This window comes from Gavialis gangeticus, unplaced genomic scaffold (assembly GCF_001723915.1).
Source record: "Gavialis gangeticus isolate Ggan-Ray unplaced genomic scaffold, GavGan_comp1, whole genome shotgun sequence".
Taxonomy (NCBI): domain Eukaryota; kingdom Metazoa; phylum Chordata; order Crocodylia; family Gavialidae; genus Gavialis; species Gavialis gangeticus.
In genome coordinates this window covers 56031831-56047764 of record NW_017729029.1, presented here as the reverse complement: position 1 = coordinate 56047764, position 15934 = coordinate 56031831, and the positions used below count along the sequence as shown (strand labels likewise).

Here is a 15934-nt window from a genome sequence, read left to right as displayed (position 1 = left end):
TTGAGCTACTATGCAATCACCGCTATATATACCACACAAACGCACAAATCGGGACAAAAATATTTTAAAAAATAAGTTAAAATATACAATTGTCAGCGTTTCATTTTTAGTATATAATTTGGGTTTTATTTCCAGTTCCAAGATGGCAATGCCCATTGCAAGAAGAGTACTTCTAGGGGAAAGGGGAGGGACTTCTGGTGGCAAAGGTCAGGGATTAGGGGGTGGAACGTCCAGTCTCAAGATGGTGACCGGGGGGGCGGGGCGGGGCACCTGTCAAGGGCAGGCCTTGCAGCCTTTGACAGCTCGCCAAAACTCACTAAGCGGCCCTCCACTCTGGGCTAGGGAGGTACTTGGGATCCTGGTGATCTGCCTGTACTGCAGCCCATTCCACTGTGGCTTGACTGCTGTTGATACCTGAACGATATAGTTCTCGTTTTGCTAGTATGTCCAACATATGCTGCACTCACATCCTCACATGCAGGGTACACATTATCCATTTTTTGTAACTGTTCTCCATTCTACTAGGGCATTTATTTTTATTTTTTTAAAATGTGTTTCCACAAAAGGATATTTAAAAAATGAATATTTCAGTAAATATACCTGAATATTAGTGAATATATGGTGACTGAGTACTTTCACTTTATTATAATTAAAACAGAACTCAAGCCAAGAACAAATACAAAAAAACTCTTCAACATAAAGGACAGCTTCAGCATTCAAAGAAATTAATTCTTCAACCACTTGAATATTTGGTGTTCAAATACATACAGGTGACACAAGTTAGCATTACAACCAAGGAAAACATTACATTTGTTCAGAATTTCCTGTACTCTGAAAAATGTAGTGTAAAAATTGTGAAACTTGTTTTTTTGTCTGAGCCTATAAAATTGATAAAACTAGATTCCCTATTGCTATGTGTAGAGGATCCTTTTAATATAGGCAGCAGAAAGGGGATACCACAATGCAGGTGACTGCATATGAAATATGGCAAAAGCACTAGTTGCTGTTTGGGACTCCGTGAGTTGTTTTTAAAGCAAATCAGTTTCTTGAGTGCAAAAATAAGGATTATTTTGAATTCTAGTGAAAATCAAAGCTACATTCAGCTAGCTGAGCCCAAGCTCCTAAGCTGCAATAAAGGTAAATTTTTGGAGAAAGTTTAGCCTGAAAAAGATCTAGACAGGAAGTGATGCTTCAGTATGACGGTCAGCCTAGCAACTTAATGTGCTGCATCGCATATTCTTTATTGCTCATGTTTCCAGTTGGAATATAAATAGATTTGTGCTGTTCTCTAAAGGGGTGTTTCTGCTTTCTGCTATATTTGCTAGGCTGGGTCATGGCAGGATATCAGAAGCAGACTGAAGTAAATTGAATATTGGGATACTCACATTTGCCTTGCTGTTATGCACTCATTACACAGACCAACTACAAAATAAAAATTATAAAAAAAACCCTCCCTAACACTGAAACACTTCCTTGAACAACCCAGGGGTTTCAGAGCAAGTTTGGTTTTACAGTTCAATATGGTTGTTAGTACTACTGTCTGTTCATACTGTTGTATAGGAGCAAAGGTAGACTCACCACTTGGTACATTGTATACAGAGAGATTTACAAAATTCTGAAGGAAAAAGGCAACGGTGCTTATTCCTAAATGTAGTCTTTTCAGTTGGGATTGCAATAAGAAAGATCTTGCACTACTTGTTGGTTTAAATCAAATGGCACCACAGAACTTTTCACAAGGCTGCTGCAAATCAGTAAGTGAGCTGGATGAAGAGTATCCTGCTAATGAAAAAGAAGTATAACTGGCAGTCATTTCTGGAAAACAGACTTGTGCCTCTGCTCATAAAGCAAAATCAGCAAACGGGCTGAAGCTTACTTGCTTGCTAATCCGGAATAGTGTAGTTCAGTGTTTAATCAAAAGCAGCTTTTTGAACTTGGAATAAAAAACTGCCTCTTCATTTCAATACATCAAGGCTATAGAGATCAAGAAAATGGTAGCAAACGCCCTCTGCTGTTGGGTTCATTGAAGTTTCATTGTTTAACTCTTAAAAGTGCTTATAAACTCAGATTTTTTTCCCCTGGTCTTCTCACTGTTTCTCTTAGCTTCCCTAAAACTGTTCTGAGTACACTAATGTTACAGTTACAAGCTGTAATTCCTTTTAATTTTGTCACCATTTTGCCTAAATTAAAGTTTGGGGTTTTTTAATGTAAATAAATATTCCAAGTAAACTGGGTTCCTAAGCTGTGTCTGTATGTGACAGAACTCGTTATTTTAGTATTATGACTTTTGTTGACTCCAAAACTCCATAGGATTTTAAACATGTAAAACTTAACGTGAAGAATCCCAGTGTGTGATCTGAAGGGGGAGGGGAAAGAATAGCTGGGAGTGAGACCTGTTGTACTCGGTTGCTTTAAAAATATGATTATCTGAGTAGAGGTGCTGTTCTTCAGTCCCTTCACAGCATCTGATGAAGTAAGCCACTGCTTACAAAAGCTTAAATTTCTCTGATTTAGTCTGTAAAGTACGAATCTACCCTGCCTTCTAATTGTGTAAAAGCATTTGATTTTTAGGCATTTCAAAATCTTAACTCCCCTTTTTTGCAGACTGGAGAGCTGTGTTCTGATGTATCCAGTCTAACTGAAATTTGTCTCCAATATCTGCTTTCTCATCAGATCCCCAGTATGGCTTCATCATCAACACCTAAATATAATTCCAACTCCCTGGAAAGCTCCTCAGTTAAAAGGGTGAGTGTCGTTTCTTTTTTCACTCTTAATCGCATGACTTGGGGGCATTAGCTTTTCATGTTCTTGAGCCCAAAACTGTATTTATCTTGAGTTATGCAGTCCAGAAGAAAATTTAATTACTTTATTGTCATAATTTAAATACAATCCATTGTTCAGAGTTGTAAGACTGTTGTTCACAGGTTGGTAGATCAGAGGATTTTATCTCAAAGGTTTTATTTGTTTGGTATGGTTTGTTTGTTTTTTTTGTAATCTAGTACCTTACAGTCCTTCCTGGTGTATGTTTACATAATTATTCACTTCTAATATTGCAAAATGCTATTTTGTTATTATTTAGGTGTTTTTAAGAAGAAAAATCCCTAGCATAACCAAACAAGTTACATCTAGCTACATATAGCTGGCTCAGTTTGAGAGAGAAACTCCTCTATTCAATTACAAGTTAAGGGCTATATACATACACACCTTGCTCTGTCTTGGTGCTATAGAAATTTATATTCAGATTAAAGGTGAAGTTTATTTTTAATGTTTCTTTAGTAACACACACAGCCAAAAAACCTTTACTTTTGTCCTTCTTTCCTTGTATTTTTTATCAATTCCTGCCCTTAAAATCCTTTCTTCGTTTACTGACTTCTATATTTTTATGAAAGTTTGCACCAGTATGATTTGAAGTGATGGTGTCCAGTGAAGAGCCTTCCAGTTTTGATGCAATTTTTTCTTTAGACCCCAAAAGATGGAACTAACTGGGAACAAAATGAGGAAATACCTCGTCTACCAGGAGAAACCAGAATTACAGGTATAAGGTTATCATTGAGCCATCTAGAATACTGTATGTTGAAGGGGAAGTCTGCCCACCTACGTGTAGATTTACCCCTGCAGTGTTGCATAATTGGGTTGGGCTACTAGGGAAAGCTTATTTATGGGAAAAAACACTAACATTTTTTTAAAGCCAATCAGTGTTATGTAACATTTAATCCAAGGCAAACTCTCACATACAAGGAAATGCCCCATTAAGAGTTGCTTATTAATCATAATTTACTGCACATGTAGCACATGTCTGGTGACAAGACTCCCCAGTTTGCTTATGCTTCCAGTAGATAATGAAACACACTGCACATAACACATCAATCTCTCCTATAGTAATGTGCTACCTTGGCAACACTAACAAGTCAGGATTAGTAAGAGTACACTGGTTAAGTGTGTGGTGTTGTGTTAGAGAAATAGGAGACTGTTAGTTTTGTGTCCCCGTATGAGGAAGATTAATGTATTGTGTGCAGGGCTGCCTTATCTGTTGGCGACAGACGGCTGCTCTCTGTGGAGTCTGCTACTGTCAGTGGAAATGTGCTATGTGGGTGTTCAGGTGCACGTAAGAGGTCTTTCTAGTTTGATGTTCTTTGCTTCAAGGGATGCATTGGATGGGCATTACATATGAGCAACTTTAGCTTTTTTTTAAACAAAGCTGTTGTTTATGGGGGATTTCCTGGGTTTCTTAATGTGGGCAAATGAAGTCTGCTGGAGGGGCAACAGGCATAGTCCTCCTGACTTCCCCTATATTGAGGGTACTGTGGAAGGAGTAGGGATACTGGATGGGGGTAATGGACCAGGATGTAAGGGCAGAGGAATAAGTAGGGAGAAAAGTATAACTAAATCTTTTTAATGGAAACAGTTATAACAGCTAAAGTGAAACCTCAGAAAAATTTTATAGTAGAATCTCTTTAAGAACAATTTGCTATCTATGTAGGTTTTTTTTATGCTGTACACCAAGGCTTATTAGGGTTGGTACTGCTGTGTTCTAGTGTGTGTTTTGGGGTCTAGCTACTTGCATTATGGTCTGATTTATGACCAGGGTGGGTTTTTGTTTTTTAGTTTTGTTCTGGTGAGCAGAACCAAATAGGGTTTGTTAGTGGAACTCATTAATGAGTCTCCTTCCAACCTTACAAGAGATCTAGATTTGAACTTGGAAGAAGGCAGCGTGTTGCAAGATAAACCAGTTAATATTTTAGAATGTTTTCACTGTGAAACTTGAAAGTAGAACAGTTCAGTAGCCATAAGAACAATTAAAAGTCAGTCACTTCTCACATAGCCACAAGAAATTTAAATCACAAATGTAAGCATAATTCTGTGGAAATCAACTAGTAGAATTGGGGCAAATATGGAGTCTGAAACTTTTCATGGTTGTTTTTTTCGCCCTAGAAGATTGGATTTCAAATGGACAATGTTTTAAATTTGTGACTAAAGTTTTCCTGCCTGCCAATCTCTCTTCTTATGAGAATAGTTGCTCTTATCTTGCTGTTTACCAATATTGCCCTTTATCTTAAATATTAATTAGAAGTTAATACTGTGTTTCTTTTATAGATAAAGAAGTTATCTACATGTGTCCATTCAATGGTCCCATTAAAGGAAGAGTGTACATCACAAATTATAGGCTCTACTTAAGAAGTGTGGAAACAGTGAGTAATTGTGAAAGTGTTTACACACACATCCGCTCTGCATAACTGGGGATGGCAGTGAGATACAGTTGTCTGTCACCTGACTACAAACTTGCTTAGGTCTGTGCGGTTGCTAATCAGTGGTTGCTTAATTGGCTTACACGAAACAAATTGCTTTCAAAGTAGTCTCAAAGGCAAATCTTAACCAAAATTAACCCCATAAAAAATAAACCCAATTGCATTTGGTTCCAATTTTGGTCACTTTTCTTATTTCACTCTGTTCAACTTTGGCCCCCTGCCCCACAGAGAGACATTGATGGAACTGCATGGGAGACTTCAAAGCAGTGTGTAATACTTGAAACAATAATTGCCTTCTCTGCCACTGAGTAATCCTCCAAAAGTAAAAGTTATTCATTTTAATTATTGTTAACACGTGAGTAAATGCGCTGAACTTCAGTGACTGGCTTATACTTCTCGGTATTTTTTGGGGTATCATCTAGTAACATAGATGATACGACAATAACTTCCCATTGTTACTCTTGTGATTTGAAACAGTTACAATTTTCTACTAAAACAAGATTTTCATTGTAACTACAATTAGGCAGAGAGAAATAGCATGAAAATGGAATGATTTGAAGACTAGTAACATTTAAGGATAATTAGAATTATCTTGCCCTATTGAATAGCGGTGGCTGTTATAGAACAGTGGGGGCCAGTCTTTTTGGCAGGCGTGCCACAAGGTAAGCCCTGCCCCTTCCAGTAGCACTCTGATTCCCCTTCCCTTGTCTGATCCATTGCTATGATTTCTCCTATCTGCCACTATTCTTCCTGCTCCCTGCTAGATCTGCAATGTCAAAAAAGATTGTTGCACGTGGCACTTGTGCTGCAGATTGCCCACCCTTGTTGCAGAAAATATAGGTGGGTGAAGCAGTATAAAATTCATAGGCTGCTCTTTTGCATAACTTGTTATCAAATTTAAGGTTTTAAGTTCCTGAACAGAGATTGTGATCTTACCTGTTTAATTTGATGGTGAAAGCTTGGCAGTATTTAGTACAGAAATGATGGGTGTATTGCTCTGCTATGTTAATTTATAAAACAGTATTTTTTAAACTGTGAATAGAGGAGTAACATTTCTTTAGCAGATTTAATGAAAAGATATTAAGTTTATTTTTCTATCATAAGGTTGTGTGTTAGCCTAGAGTGGTTTCAATTAATATAGCTAAACAGTTCCAGGGTTTAATAATTATGTGATTAATTGTAAAAATCTTAATAAATAAAGAGCTACCACCGTCAGGTGAAATTCCCTTAGTTTGTGCCTCTAAGATGAAAACTATATGTTAGTTTTACTTTTCTCAAGTATCTGTCCAGCTGTTTATTTTAAAGATTAGGTTGAGCTGCTATGTAGCTTTTTAGTTGACTTATAGGATATACACCTCTGCTAACGTATCTGACAATCTCATTTCACTTTCCTAGTGAATTGCTGTCTGACATGCACATGTTCAGGAGCAAAATTTGGTGAATAGTCTTTTGATAACAATAACTATATTACACCTGGACAAATTAAAAACGTTCTCCTGATTAAACATCTTGAAGTTTTAGTTTCTTAGTTTGTAATTGATATGCAATGATGTAGTGATACTGGAGAAGGGAGGATGTCATCAAGTCAGTGTGGGCTTCACATTGAAAGGTTAAAGCAAGAAACACCTTTTTTTGTCTTCCTTACTTTTAATCGCAACTCAATTCTGTGTGAAACTAAGGTACAATATTTTCATATTTATTTCTTCCCTGCAGGAGTCAGTTGTAATACTGGATGTTCCTTTGGGTGTAATTTCAAGGATTGAAAAAATGGGAGGAGCTTCAAGTAGAGGCGAGAATTCCTATGGACTAGATATAACTTGTAAAGTAAGACTTGCAAGAATTCAATAAAGGGAGATGTCATACTTCTTACTTATGCCCTTCATTTATATTTTCTAGAATTAGACTCAACTGCATTAGATCCAAGAGATTTTTTTTCTCTTTTTGCTGCTTGCTTGCCTGAATCTGTAGTAGTACAGATTAAATGTATGTAAGGCCCAAATTGCCTTTTTTGCTCATCCTGCAAGAAGAATCTTACAGGCAGCTTTTTTGAATTGTCCAAGAAAAAGGTACTTCTGTTGTGTCCAGATGAGTTGAATAGTGTTTTGTTACATTAGGCAAAAGATTTTGTATTTTGTATAGTTTGGGGCTATTTGGGCTTTAATCACTCCTTGTACCTATAATTCTTTTATTTTATGGACCCTAAAAGTCAGTTGTCTGTTATTGCATATTTTTTAAAAGACCCATCAAGTACCTTTTAAAAAGGGTCGCATAGTTACTGTATTAACTTTTATTGACAGTAAAGGGGCCTTTATCTTTAGAGGCATATACTGACTTGCAAAACTTTTTTTTTCCTCTTAAGAATGTTGGCTATACAGAATGCTACAGAAAACATGGTTTTAGGAGGATTTTTTTGCTTTGTGTAAGCCTGGAATGGAATATCTATGCCACAGACTTTGTTCTCAGCAGTTACATGTGCAGATTTCTTAATTTCAATGTTAGTCAAGAGAAAATGGCTGGGGACAATGTAGTCTAGACAGATTGTTGGCAGAGTATTCGCATTGGAAGCACAGAGTAACTCCCAACCCACACGTATTCAGTAACCCATGAGACTTGCTAGTGAATCAAAAACTGTCACTTCTTATGGCTTACAGCCAAAGTAGAGGAAGAGCAGCAGCATGTATTTGGGTAAAACTCTTCCTTCCTATTACATGTTAGCTATCATCTTATAAAATTTCTTATTTACAAATAAAGAATTCGTAACCCATAGTGTAGGGTGGAGGGCCTAAACTGAATGGTTTTGCATCTTTTGCATACATTATGTAGAAATTATTCAGAATGTACTTGCAAAGTACCTTAATGATTTTTAAAAAAGTAATTTTTCTCATCTTAGGATATGAGAAATCTACGGTTTGCACTGAAACAAGAAGGTCATAGTAGAAGAGATATATTTGAAGTCCTTACAAAGTATGCTTTTCCTCAGTCCCACAACTTGGTAAGTTAGCTTAACTTTACTCTTTAGGACACTTAATTGTATAATTATTTTTATATTTCTCTGTTAATTACTGGGCCTGGTGTAAGAAACCATGACTCCTTAAAAGAATCATTGCCATGATCCCATGTTTAAAATAGACTGTACAGAAAAATCATATTATTTAGAATTCATTTATCCCAAGAACTTATGCCTCTTCCTTCCTTTAAAATAATTAACTTTCAAGTATATAAAAAGTTGCCAAATCTTTGTACTCTACTAACAGTTTCAGATTTCCTATGACCCATACAGTTCATTTCATGTAAGAAAACCTGAGACTTACATCTCTCCTGATCAGGTTTATATGGTAGCACTTACAGTATCTTATTTCTTGAAAACATTGAATTATCAGGCAGTCTCAAAAGCAGTCAAAGTGAGGGTCTTGACAATTGCCATTTAAGAGAAGTAGGGGCAGTAAGCAAGATAATCAGATGATAATACAGCACTGAATTTGTACAGGCTTGCTACAAATAAGATTTCATTAAAGAGTTCAGCAACACTGAAGCTAGCGAACCAGGTTGTTTTTTTTTTTTCTGAGTTCAAGAATCTTCATGGCATGTTTAGCAGATCAATTTGACATATTTCAATAAATGTTTCATCTTGTCTGGTGTGAAGTTTAACTAAACTTTTGTTTGTTTTGTCTGGATTAAGTGTATAAGAAATATTAAAAGAATGGGTCTTAGGATTGGACTTAAGGTATTAGATCTTAAGGAACTTTCTCAAGGAATTTACTTAAATATTTGGTGTGCACAAAATCCCACAGAAACTGATTGCATATCTTGATTTTGGTTGTGGATTATAATTACGATTTTTAAATTTGCAGACAATGATTTCATATTGCATTAGGACAAATGTGCCAACTTACATATTTTTTTGCATGTAACTAAGCCTGCCATTTGTCTCTCTTGCTGATTTACATATAATTATGGGAATAGTATTAAGGTACAATAAATTGTCTTTTATTAAAATCAACCTTTGAACTTTAACTCTTCAAGTTAAATGTTTCGCACATATTACAGGAAAACATAACTTGTTGAGACAAATTGCATGTTTACTGGTATACTTGCATCAGTTACTGCATTCTGGGCGCTGATGGATGCAGCGGAACAAAAAACCCCCCAAAAACGTGCCTTACCAGAAGCGGCAAGTTACTTTAACACAGCTCCGCAGTGTCTGTATAAATCAGGCACTTCAGCAGGCCTTTTTGGTGCTTTTATCTAAAGCTGATTCAGTTAGCTGTTAGGTAAAAGTACCAAGAAGACCCCTTTAAAACACCCAGTCTATACACGTTGGAAAAGCCGGGTGCAGCTAACACACTGCCTGTTCTGGGCATGCGCTGAGCTTGGCGTGGAAGCGTGCAAGTTTGAAGTAGAGTGCCATTTTTTGTTTTTATTTTTTTCGTGTATGCAAGCAGCCTTTCTTATGCTTAGTGTCGTTAACACTTTCTGTTCTAAACAGCAGTCTGTCACATACTGAGGCCGCCTTCTTATATGTATAAATATTTCTATAATTAAAATTTTAATTGGCCCCTTCTTGGATTCCTTACTATTTTGGCTGCTTTGTTTACCTGTGTGACCAAAAAAACCCTTGGAACCTTTTGGGTTAGGATACCCCTTTTCCATGTGTCCCGTGGTTGAGTCTGAATGCAAATGAATCCATACTATTTATCTATTAAAGCTACTGATTCTGAGATGTACCTTCAGATATTATGCAAACAAAGTATATCAAGTGATGACACTGACACTTTATTTACAAGACAAACTGCACAGCATATATAAAAATGGAAAAGGAAATATAATCCCATTACCAATATTGTATGTGCTATTAGAAAACTCTTCTCCAAGAAAAGAGAAGGGCAAAATTTAAAGAAATTTAATACAAATTCATAGTAGTTGGAGATTTAGTAGGTGGTTTGAGTTGCCTTTATTAATGTGAGTATTAGGCTGTTATGTGAGTGTAAATAACCAATGAATGGTATGGACCTAATTATTGTGTTCTGTGCCTCTTAAGTTAGAAGTTCAATGATCGTTTATCTGACTATTGTAGAGGTTCAGTCTGCTGTAGTACCTATTTGTCCCCCCTGTTCTGTAAAAATCTGCCTGGCCACTTTGTGAATTTTTACTAGATTCATCTATAGATATGCAAACCTATAATTTTAGAGCAAGGGTTGGCAGTCTTTTGCTGGGACAGGCTGAGCTTACAACATGGCTGTTGCTGCAGGACAGAAGCCCCTGCCCCATCCTTCCCTTCTGAGTGGCTGGTTGCCTGATTCCCAGTGCCTCTGCAGCAAGGGTAAGCTCAACCACTGCAGAGCCTGCTTTGCAGCAGAAGAGAGTGCTGCAGGGCAGAGAGGCAGCAAGGTGCAGCTTCTTGAAACAGATCTCTGCAGGCTGGATCTGACCTCTTTGTGGGCCAGACTTGGTCATTGGGGCTTCCTATACACATTCTCGTTCATGTTCTAATTAGAACGCTTCAGTGTTGTTCCACCGTTGCATGTATTTAAGCCCCTGTATATTTTAAAATGGCCAGGGGGGTTCATTACCTAAGCCTTGTCAAAATGAGGTTTAGATAAAGCATGCTGCAGCTGTTTTTAAACATGTGGGGGCTTAATACATGTGACCAGTGAGCTATTTTAATTACAGTGGCTGTCTGGGAACTGCTTTAAGTAAAATGCACCCTCCCACCCCTCTCCTGCCTCCCCTCACCCCTGAACGCGTGTATAGGCAGCCTGGGTGTTTTCTTACTGAGTCCAGGACATGCACAGTCCAGTTTTCTAGTAGTGACCACAGGCATAAGAGGCCGTTACCACATCACAAAAAGTGCCTCTTCCTCTTCTCTCTGAACCCTGGCACTCTGCACCTTCCCATTTCCTTGCTCTGGTATCGGGAAGGGCAGAGCAGCGGAAGCAGTGTAGGAGGTGCCGGAGGATCACTGCTCCTGAAGGAGATGTTGCATCTTCTTTTTTTATGCTATTGGTAATGCCCAGTCATTTAAGGGGTCTTTCTTCCTGGTGTGTAGGCATTTATTAATTGCATTTTTACATACTTTTCCAGAGAAGGTTCAACTATGGCTAATTTAGGATCTTTTGTGCTTCTTGCATGCTTGGTTGAAGTCCTCATGGAGATTTTACTGAAACAGTTTCAGCCCTTTGACCAATTAATTTCCTCAAAAGAGGATTAATTGAAAATTCACCTCTTTAGAAGTTTAGATCCAAATTACTGTCCTTTTACTTGAGTTCTCATAGGAAATAGTGTAAGGAAATGAAATGGAAAATGCAGTGCATCAAACACTGTATTGAGTGTGGTCAATAATTGCCTGTTTTATGAGAGCAGTGAAAAAAACTATACATGGATTGTGTTTCTACAGTTGTAACGTCTGAGACAGGGCAGCTCCCTTCCCTTCATTGGTTTAAATGACCCGCTAGCTATAACAAATGGCATATGGAACCCGAAGATCAATTCTTACTCGTTTAATTTTTACTTATTTCTAATTTTAGAAATAAATATTTAGCTTGGTTGATTTGAGGCTTTATTTTGTGGATGTGTGTGGGGAGGTGTGTACACACCTGAGATTCATAAATGCCCCATGGTTTATCACGGGCACTAGGCACCCATTGGACATGTTTCATATATTCTGTTTAATCGACCAAGTATGCACGCACCTTATTCATCTGTTGCAATTTTTGTTTCTTGTTGAATTATTTTAATAATGTTAGCAAACTAGCTGCTTTTACTTTTGTTTGTCATGCATTAATATTTATAGATGGTAGTTAAAGCAGTGTGTTGAACCTGAGGAATAAAGAGGATATTTGGCTAACCTTCAGTAAGCCTAATCTCTTCATGGACACATTTTCACAGCTATTGCTGTAGGGCTTTTATAACCAACATAGCAGAAAAGGCTGTTTCCCAGTTGGAAAAAATCTTAATTTATTGCTTAAGTTTTAGGACTTGCTGTTCTGTGTATGTTGGCAGACTATAGTATCAGAGGGGGTCTCTGCTGCAAAGAAAGGAACTGAGCACAATTGAGAAAGTAGGTCACCTGCTTGCTTTGGCAGGTCTTGACATTATTGGTGTGGGTTTCGGATTCCCTGCTTTGGGCCAGCTATTGCATAGAAAACACACAGATGTGTCATCTTAGCTCATCAGTTACTCCTTGGGGCTTGCATGTTTTCCTAGGGTTAAAAAGCTGTAAGAGGGAAAACTGGGTTGCTTCCAATACGCAGTGGTTTTGGTTGGTGTAGTGTCAAGCACAGAATTGGGTTTGAAGTGACTAAGGGATCAGATGAGAATGAATGGGTAACGTTTCAGAAATCAAAAATGTGTTTAAGATCTTAACACAGAGACCAGATTTCTGTGTCTCAGGGGAACTAAGTAGGGAAATATCAGTCCAGTGATTACATTGGCAAGGAGGACAGCGTGCCTTCTTCTCTGTTGCATCTTTTTGGCCTGTTCATGCTCTGCTGCAGAGAGGGACTTGTGACAAGTACAGGTGCGGGGTCTAAATCCTAGCATAGAAAAGCAGTGTAGAGGAACAGTGTTTCTCTAATACTGATAGATATCAAAAGAAGAAAATTGGAAAACTGAAAGATGTCTTGCCTTATGCTGCTGTCTGTGCCCTCCCTTAGTGTCATCTCTCTGTGTCTCTCCTTAAGCGTGTGTGTGTGTGTGTGTGTGTGTGTGTGTGTTTTTAAGGGCGTGACCATTTTCTAAGGTTTGTGTTTTATACTTTTCTTTCTCCAAAAAACACCAAGGCCAATGCTTTCTGTTTTTCTTCAAACTAAAGGTAACATTTGAACTGCACCTAGGTGAGTATAGGTGAGGTTCAAAGACTTTGCCTGTCCCTGTGAGCTACCCAGCTCCATGTGAAAAATGACAGGTTGGGAGTCCTTTTGCTACTCCAGGAAGTGTAGAAAAACTGTCTGCGAAAAGCAAAGGTGTGATAGCTCAGGCAAATCCACATGAGCAGTGAACTTTAAGTTAGTAAGCTTGGGCATTGCTGGTATAGCCTGGGCTAGAAGCCCCAGTAAAATTACCCAAGGTCCTGGGCTGGCTTTGCAACTTGCTGTTGCTTTTGGATTCTAGGTTAGCTAGTTTGGGAGTGTTTCAATGAGCTTCAGTCACACCTCTGATGGCAGCATAGACATGCTGAGTTGAGCACGGCCTGTGGGAGAAGCTGTGAAATCAAGGAGACAGTTGGGTGAAGAGGGTTGCTGTGCAGGGTGTGGAGGAGAGGGATTGGTAACGAGTTCTGCAGGGTCTTCTCTTGATTGCTGAGTAACTGGGCAGTTCCCTGTCTAATTGGGATCCTGAGTTTGAGTGTTTCTTTTCCTGGTTGGCAGCAGCATAGAACCAAAGAAAAGCAGGCTGGAAGGGACCTCTTGCGGTCATTTGGTCCAACCCCCTGCTTTTGGAATGACTTACAGCACTAGTTATACAAATTTAAATTATATAAAATCATTATATCAAAGTGCAAATGTCCTTATTATAGCTGGGGTGTATTAGCCTTCAGCCATGAAACTACTTTCCTTCCTGACAGTAGCAGAATTGGCTAGGATTGGAAGCTAATTCAGTACAGTGTGCTACATGGGCCTAGAGTAGCTATATTTTTAATGCTTACGGGACCTTGTCTAGTCATGCCTAAAGGCCAGTGCCTCCTCTTCTCTCCTCTTATAAATTGAGTGGCAGATAAAATTGTTTATCTTTGACTAATCAAGCTAGTAAAGGCTTGTATTATTTGCCTATCTTAATTGGCACTACAGCATTTCTGACTTCAAGTCTCCCCAAATCTCTGAGTTGATATGAATGTGTGCAGGAAGTCATGAGAGTTTATGTAACAAGGTGAATTTTATAGCTCACATTTTGGGCTTTACCATATACAAAGTTCATCTCTGTGGCAACTTTTGGCACGCCTACTAAACTTTAAATTTTGAATAAATCCTATAAAAGCACTCTAAGCCCTTTCTGTTGAGGACTCTTACTGACTGACTAGTAATTTTGATGTGTAATAATGTAACCAGCTTAGGACTTCAGTTGTTATATAGAGTGCTCTATTGGAAACTTTGCCCACATCTGTAAGAATGGATGAGGGATACAAATCTATTTTGGATCATTACCCTCATAACCGTAGTATCTGTGCTGAGTACCTCTCTCTCTAATGTATTTTTATTGATATTGCACAGCTGATGAAGAACAGTGCTATTGTCACAATTTTATATGGTGTACCAAAGTACAGAGGGGCTAAATGATTTGTCCAGGCAGGTGTGGATTCAGATGAAGTGTAGCAGCATGGTCTTAAGCCCCCCTCCCCTTAGCTGTGTGCTTCATGTCCTGTGAGCTTTACAAGCTTACCAGCTGGTATGCCCAGAGTCCCTGCTTTCAAGCACCTCTGAAGCCTGCTGCTGTTTTTTGCTCTTCTCTTCCTCACTTTCCCCATCCAGAGCTGCAGTCCTTCCCTCCTACTCCCCTCTTTCCCTTCCACTACATTGGTGGGGTAGGAAGAAGAAAGAGTGGCAGGGCAGTTCCTGTCCTGAAATGCTCTGGCCAGATCCTGTACCAGTAAGCTTTGAAGCTCACAGCACATGTAGAGCTCAGGCAGAGCTGTGCTGATGGGTGGGAAACGTCCAGCTGGCAGGCTGCATCCAGCCTACGGCAGACTGTGTTTCCCAATGGCCCTGCCATTGCTAGACCCAGCCCTGCTGCTTGGGCACCTCAGTGCACCATCCGCAAGGGGCAGGGCCTGTGGCTGGGTCTCCTCTGGGGTGGGGGAGGTGGGGCTGGGGAGACCCTGGGATTTTGAGATGGTGATAGTGTAGGGCTGGGGCAGAGCCGTGATGCACTGCCCACGCCGCTGTGACGAGCACAGGTTCCTAGGGCCAGGACAGAGGAGCAGGTCATGGTGGCCCCATGCTGTCACTGCCCCAAGATCCCAGCCCCAGCCCTAGAGCAGCTCCCTGCCCAGCCACATGCCTTGCCTGCATGGCTCCTGGCCAGTCTCCACAGGGACCCTGGGAGCAGCAGGGCTATGAGGGTGTGGGGCTGCAGAACAAGGACGTGGCATCAGCCCCACGCTGTCACGGCCCCACTGCTCCTGGGATCTCCACGGAGGCTGGCCCAGAGCTGCGCAGGCAGGAGCTACTGGGAAATGGAGTCTGGCCACGGCCCAGATCTGCCATTTTGCTCACATCTGGTCTAAGAGCTCGCTGGCATCCAGGATCACAGCAAGGGGTTGCAGCCACCCGCTCCCTGCACTGGGTGTGGCACATGCACAAAGCGCTGTGCATGTGCCACACAGGTGAAGGAACTGTGGTTGCACTCCCTTCTCCACAAACTGGGACCCACCTGTCCAGAGTCACAGAGGTTGTGGGGCAGAGCAAGTGTTGAACATATTCTCCGTGGTCCAAGTCTGCTTCTCTGCTGTATCGCAGTTGAAAATTATCTCTCTCATAAAGATACTGAGTTGCTTGCCTTTAGTAACTTTTATGCTGTAGCTGTTCTTTCAGAGCACCTGTTTTTAACAGTGCCTGCTAATATTTCTGTGCCTCATGGGTGGGGGGAGGAGAGTTATTTTCCATTACACCTCACTTTCAAGTCTTTTATAAATGAGAAACTTAATTGTTGAGAAATAAACTGGGATGTGAAGAGAACTATTCAGTTTTTGACACTGA

The 15934-nt window shown here is 39.6% G+C and overlaps 1 protein-coding gene across 3 annotated transcripts in view; it reads left to right on the top strand.

The window, feature by feature from the left end:
* Positions 1–15934, top strand: part of MTM1 (myotubularin 1) — a 58755-nt gene that overhangs the window by 20747 nt on the left and 22074 nt on the right. For all 3 annotated transcript variants that reach the window (XM_019521643.1, XM_019521645.1, XM_019521644.1), the window contains exons 2-6: positions 2671–2742; positions 3460–3532; positions 5092–5186; positions 6957–7067; positions 8134–8235. In XM_019521643.1, coding sequence (XP_019377188.1) covers positions 2680–2742; positions 3460–3532; positions 5092–5186; positions 6957–7067; positions 8134–8235 — 444 coding nt within the window. In that variant the 5' untranslated portion in view covers positions 2671–2679. The remainder of the gene's footprint in view (positions 1–2670; positions 2743–3459; positions 3533–5091; positions 5187–6956; positions 7068–8133; positions 8236–15934) is intronic.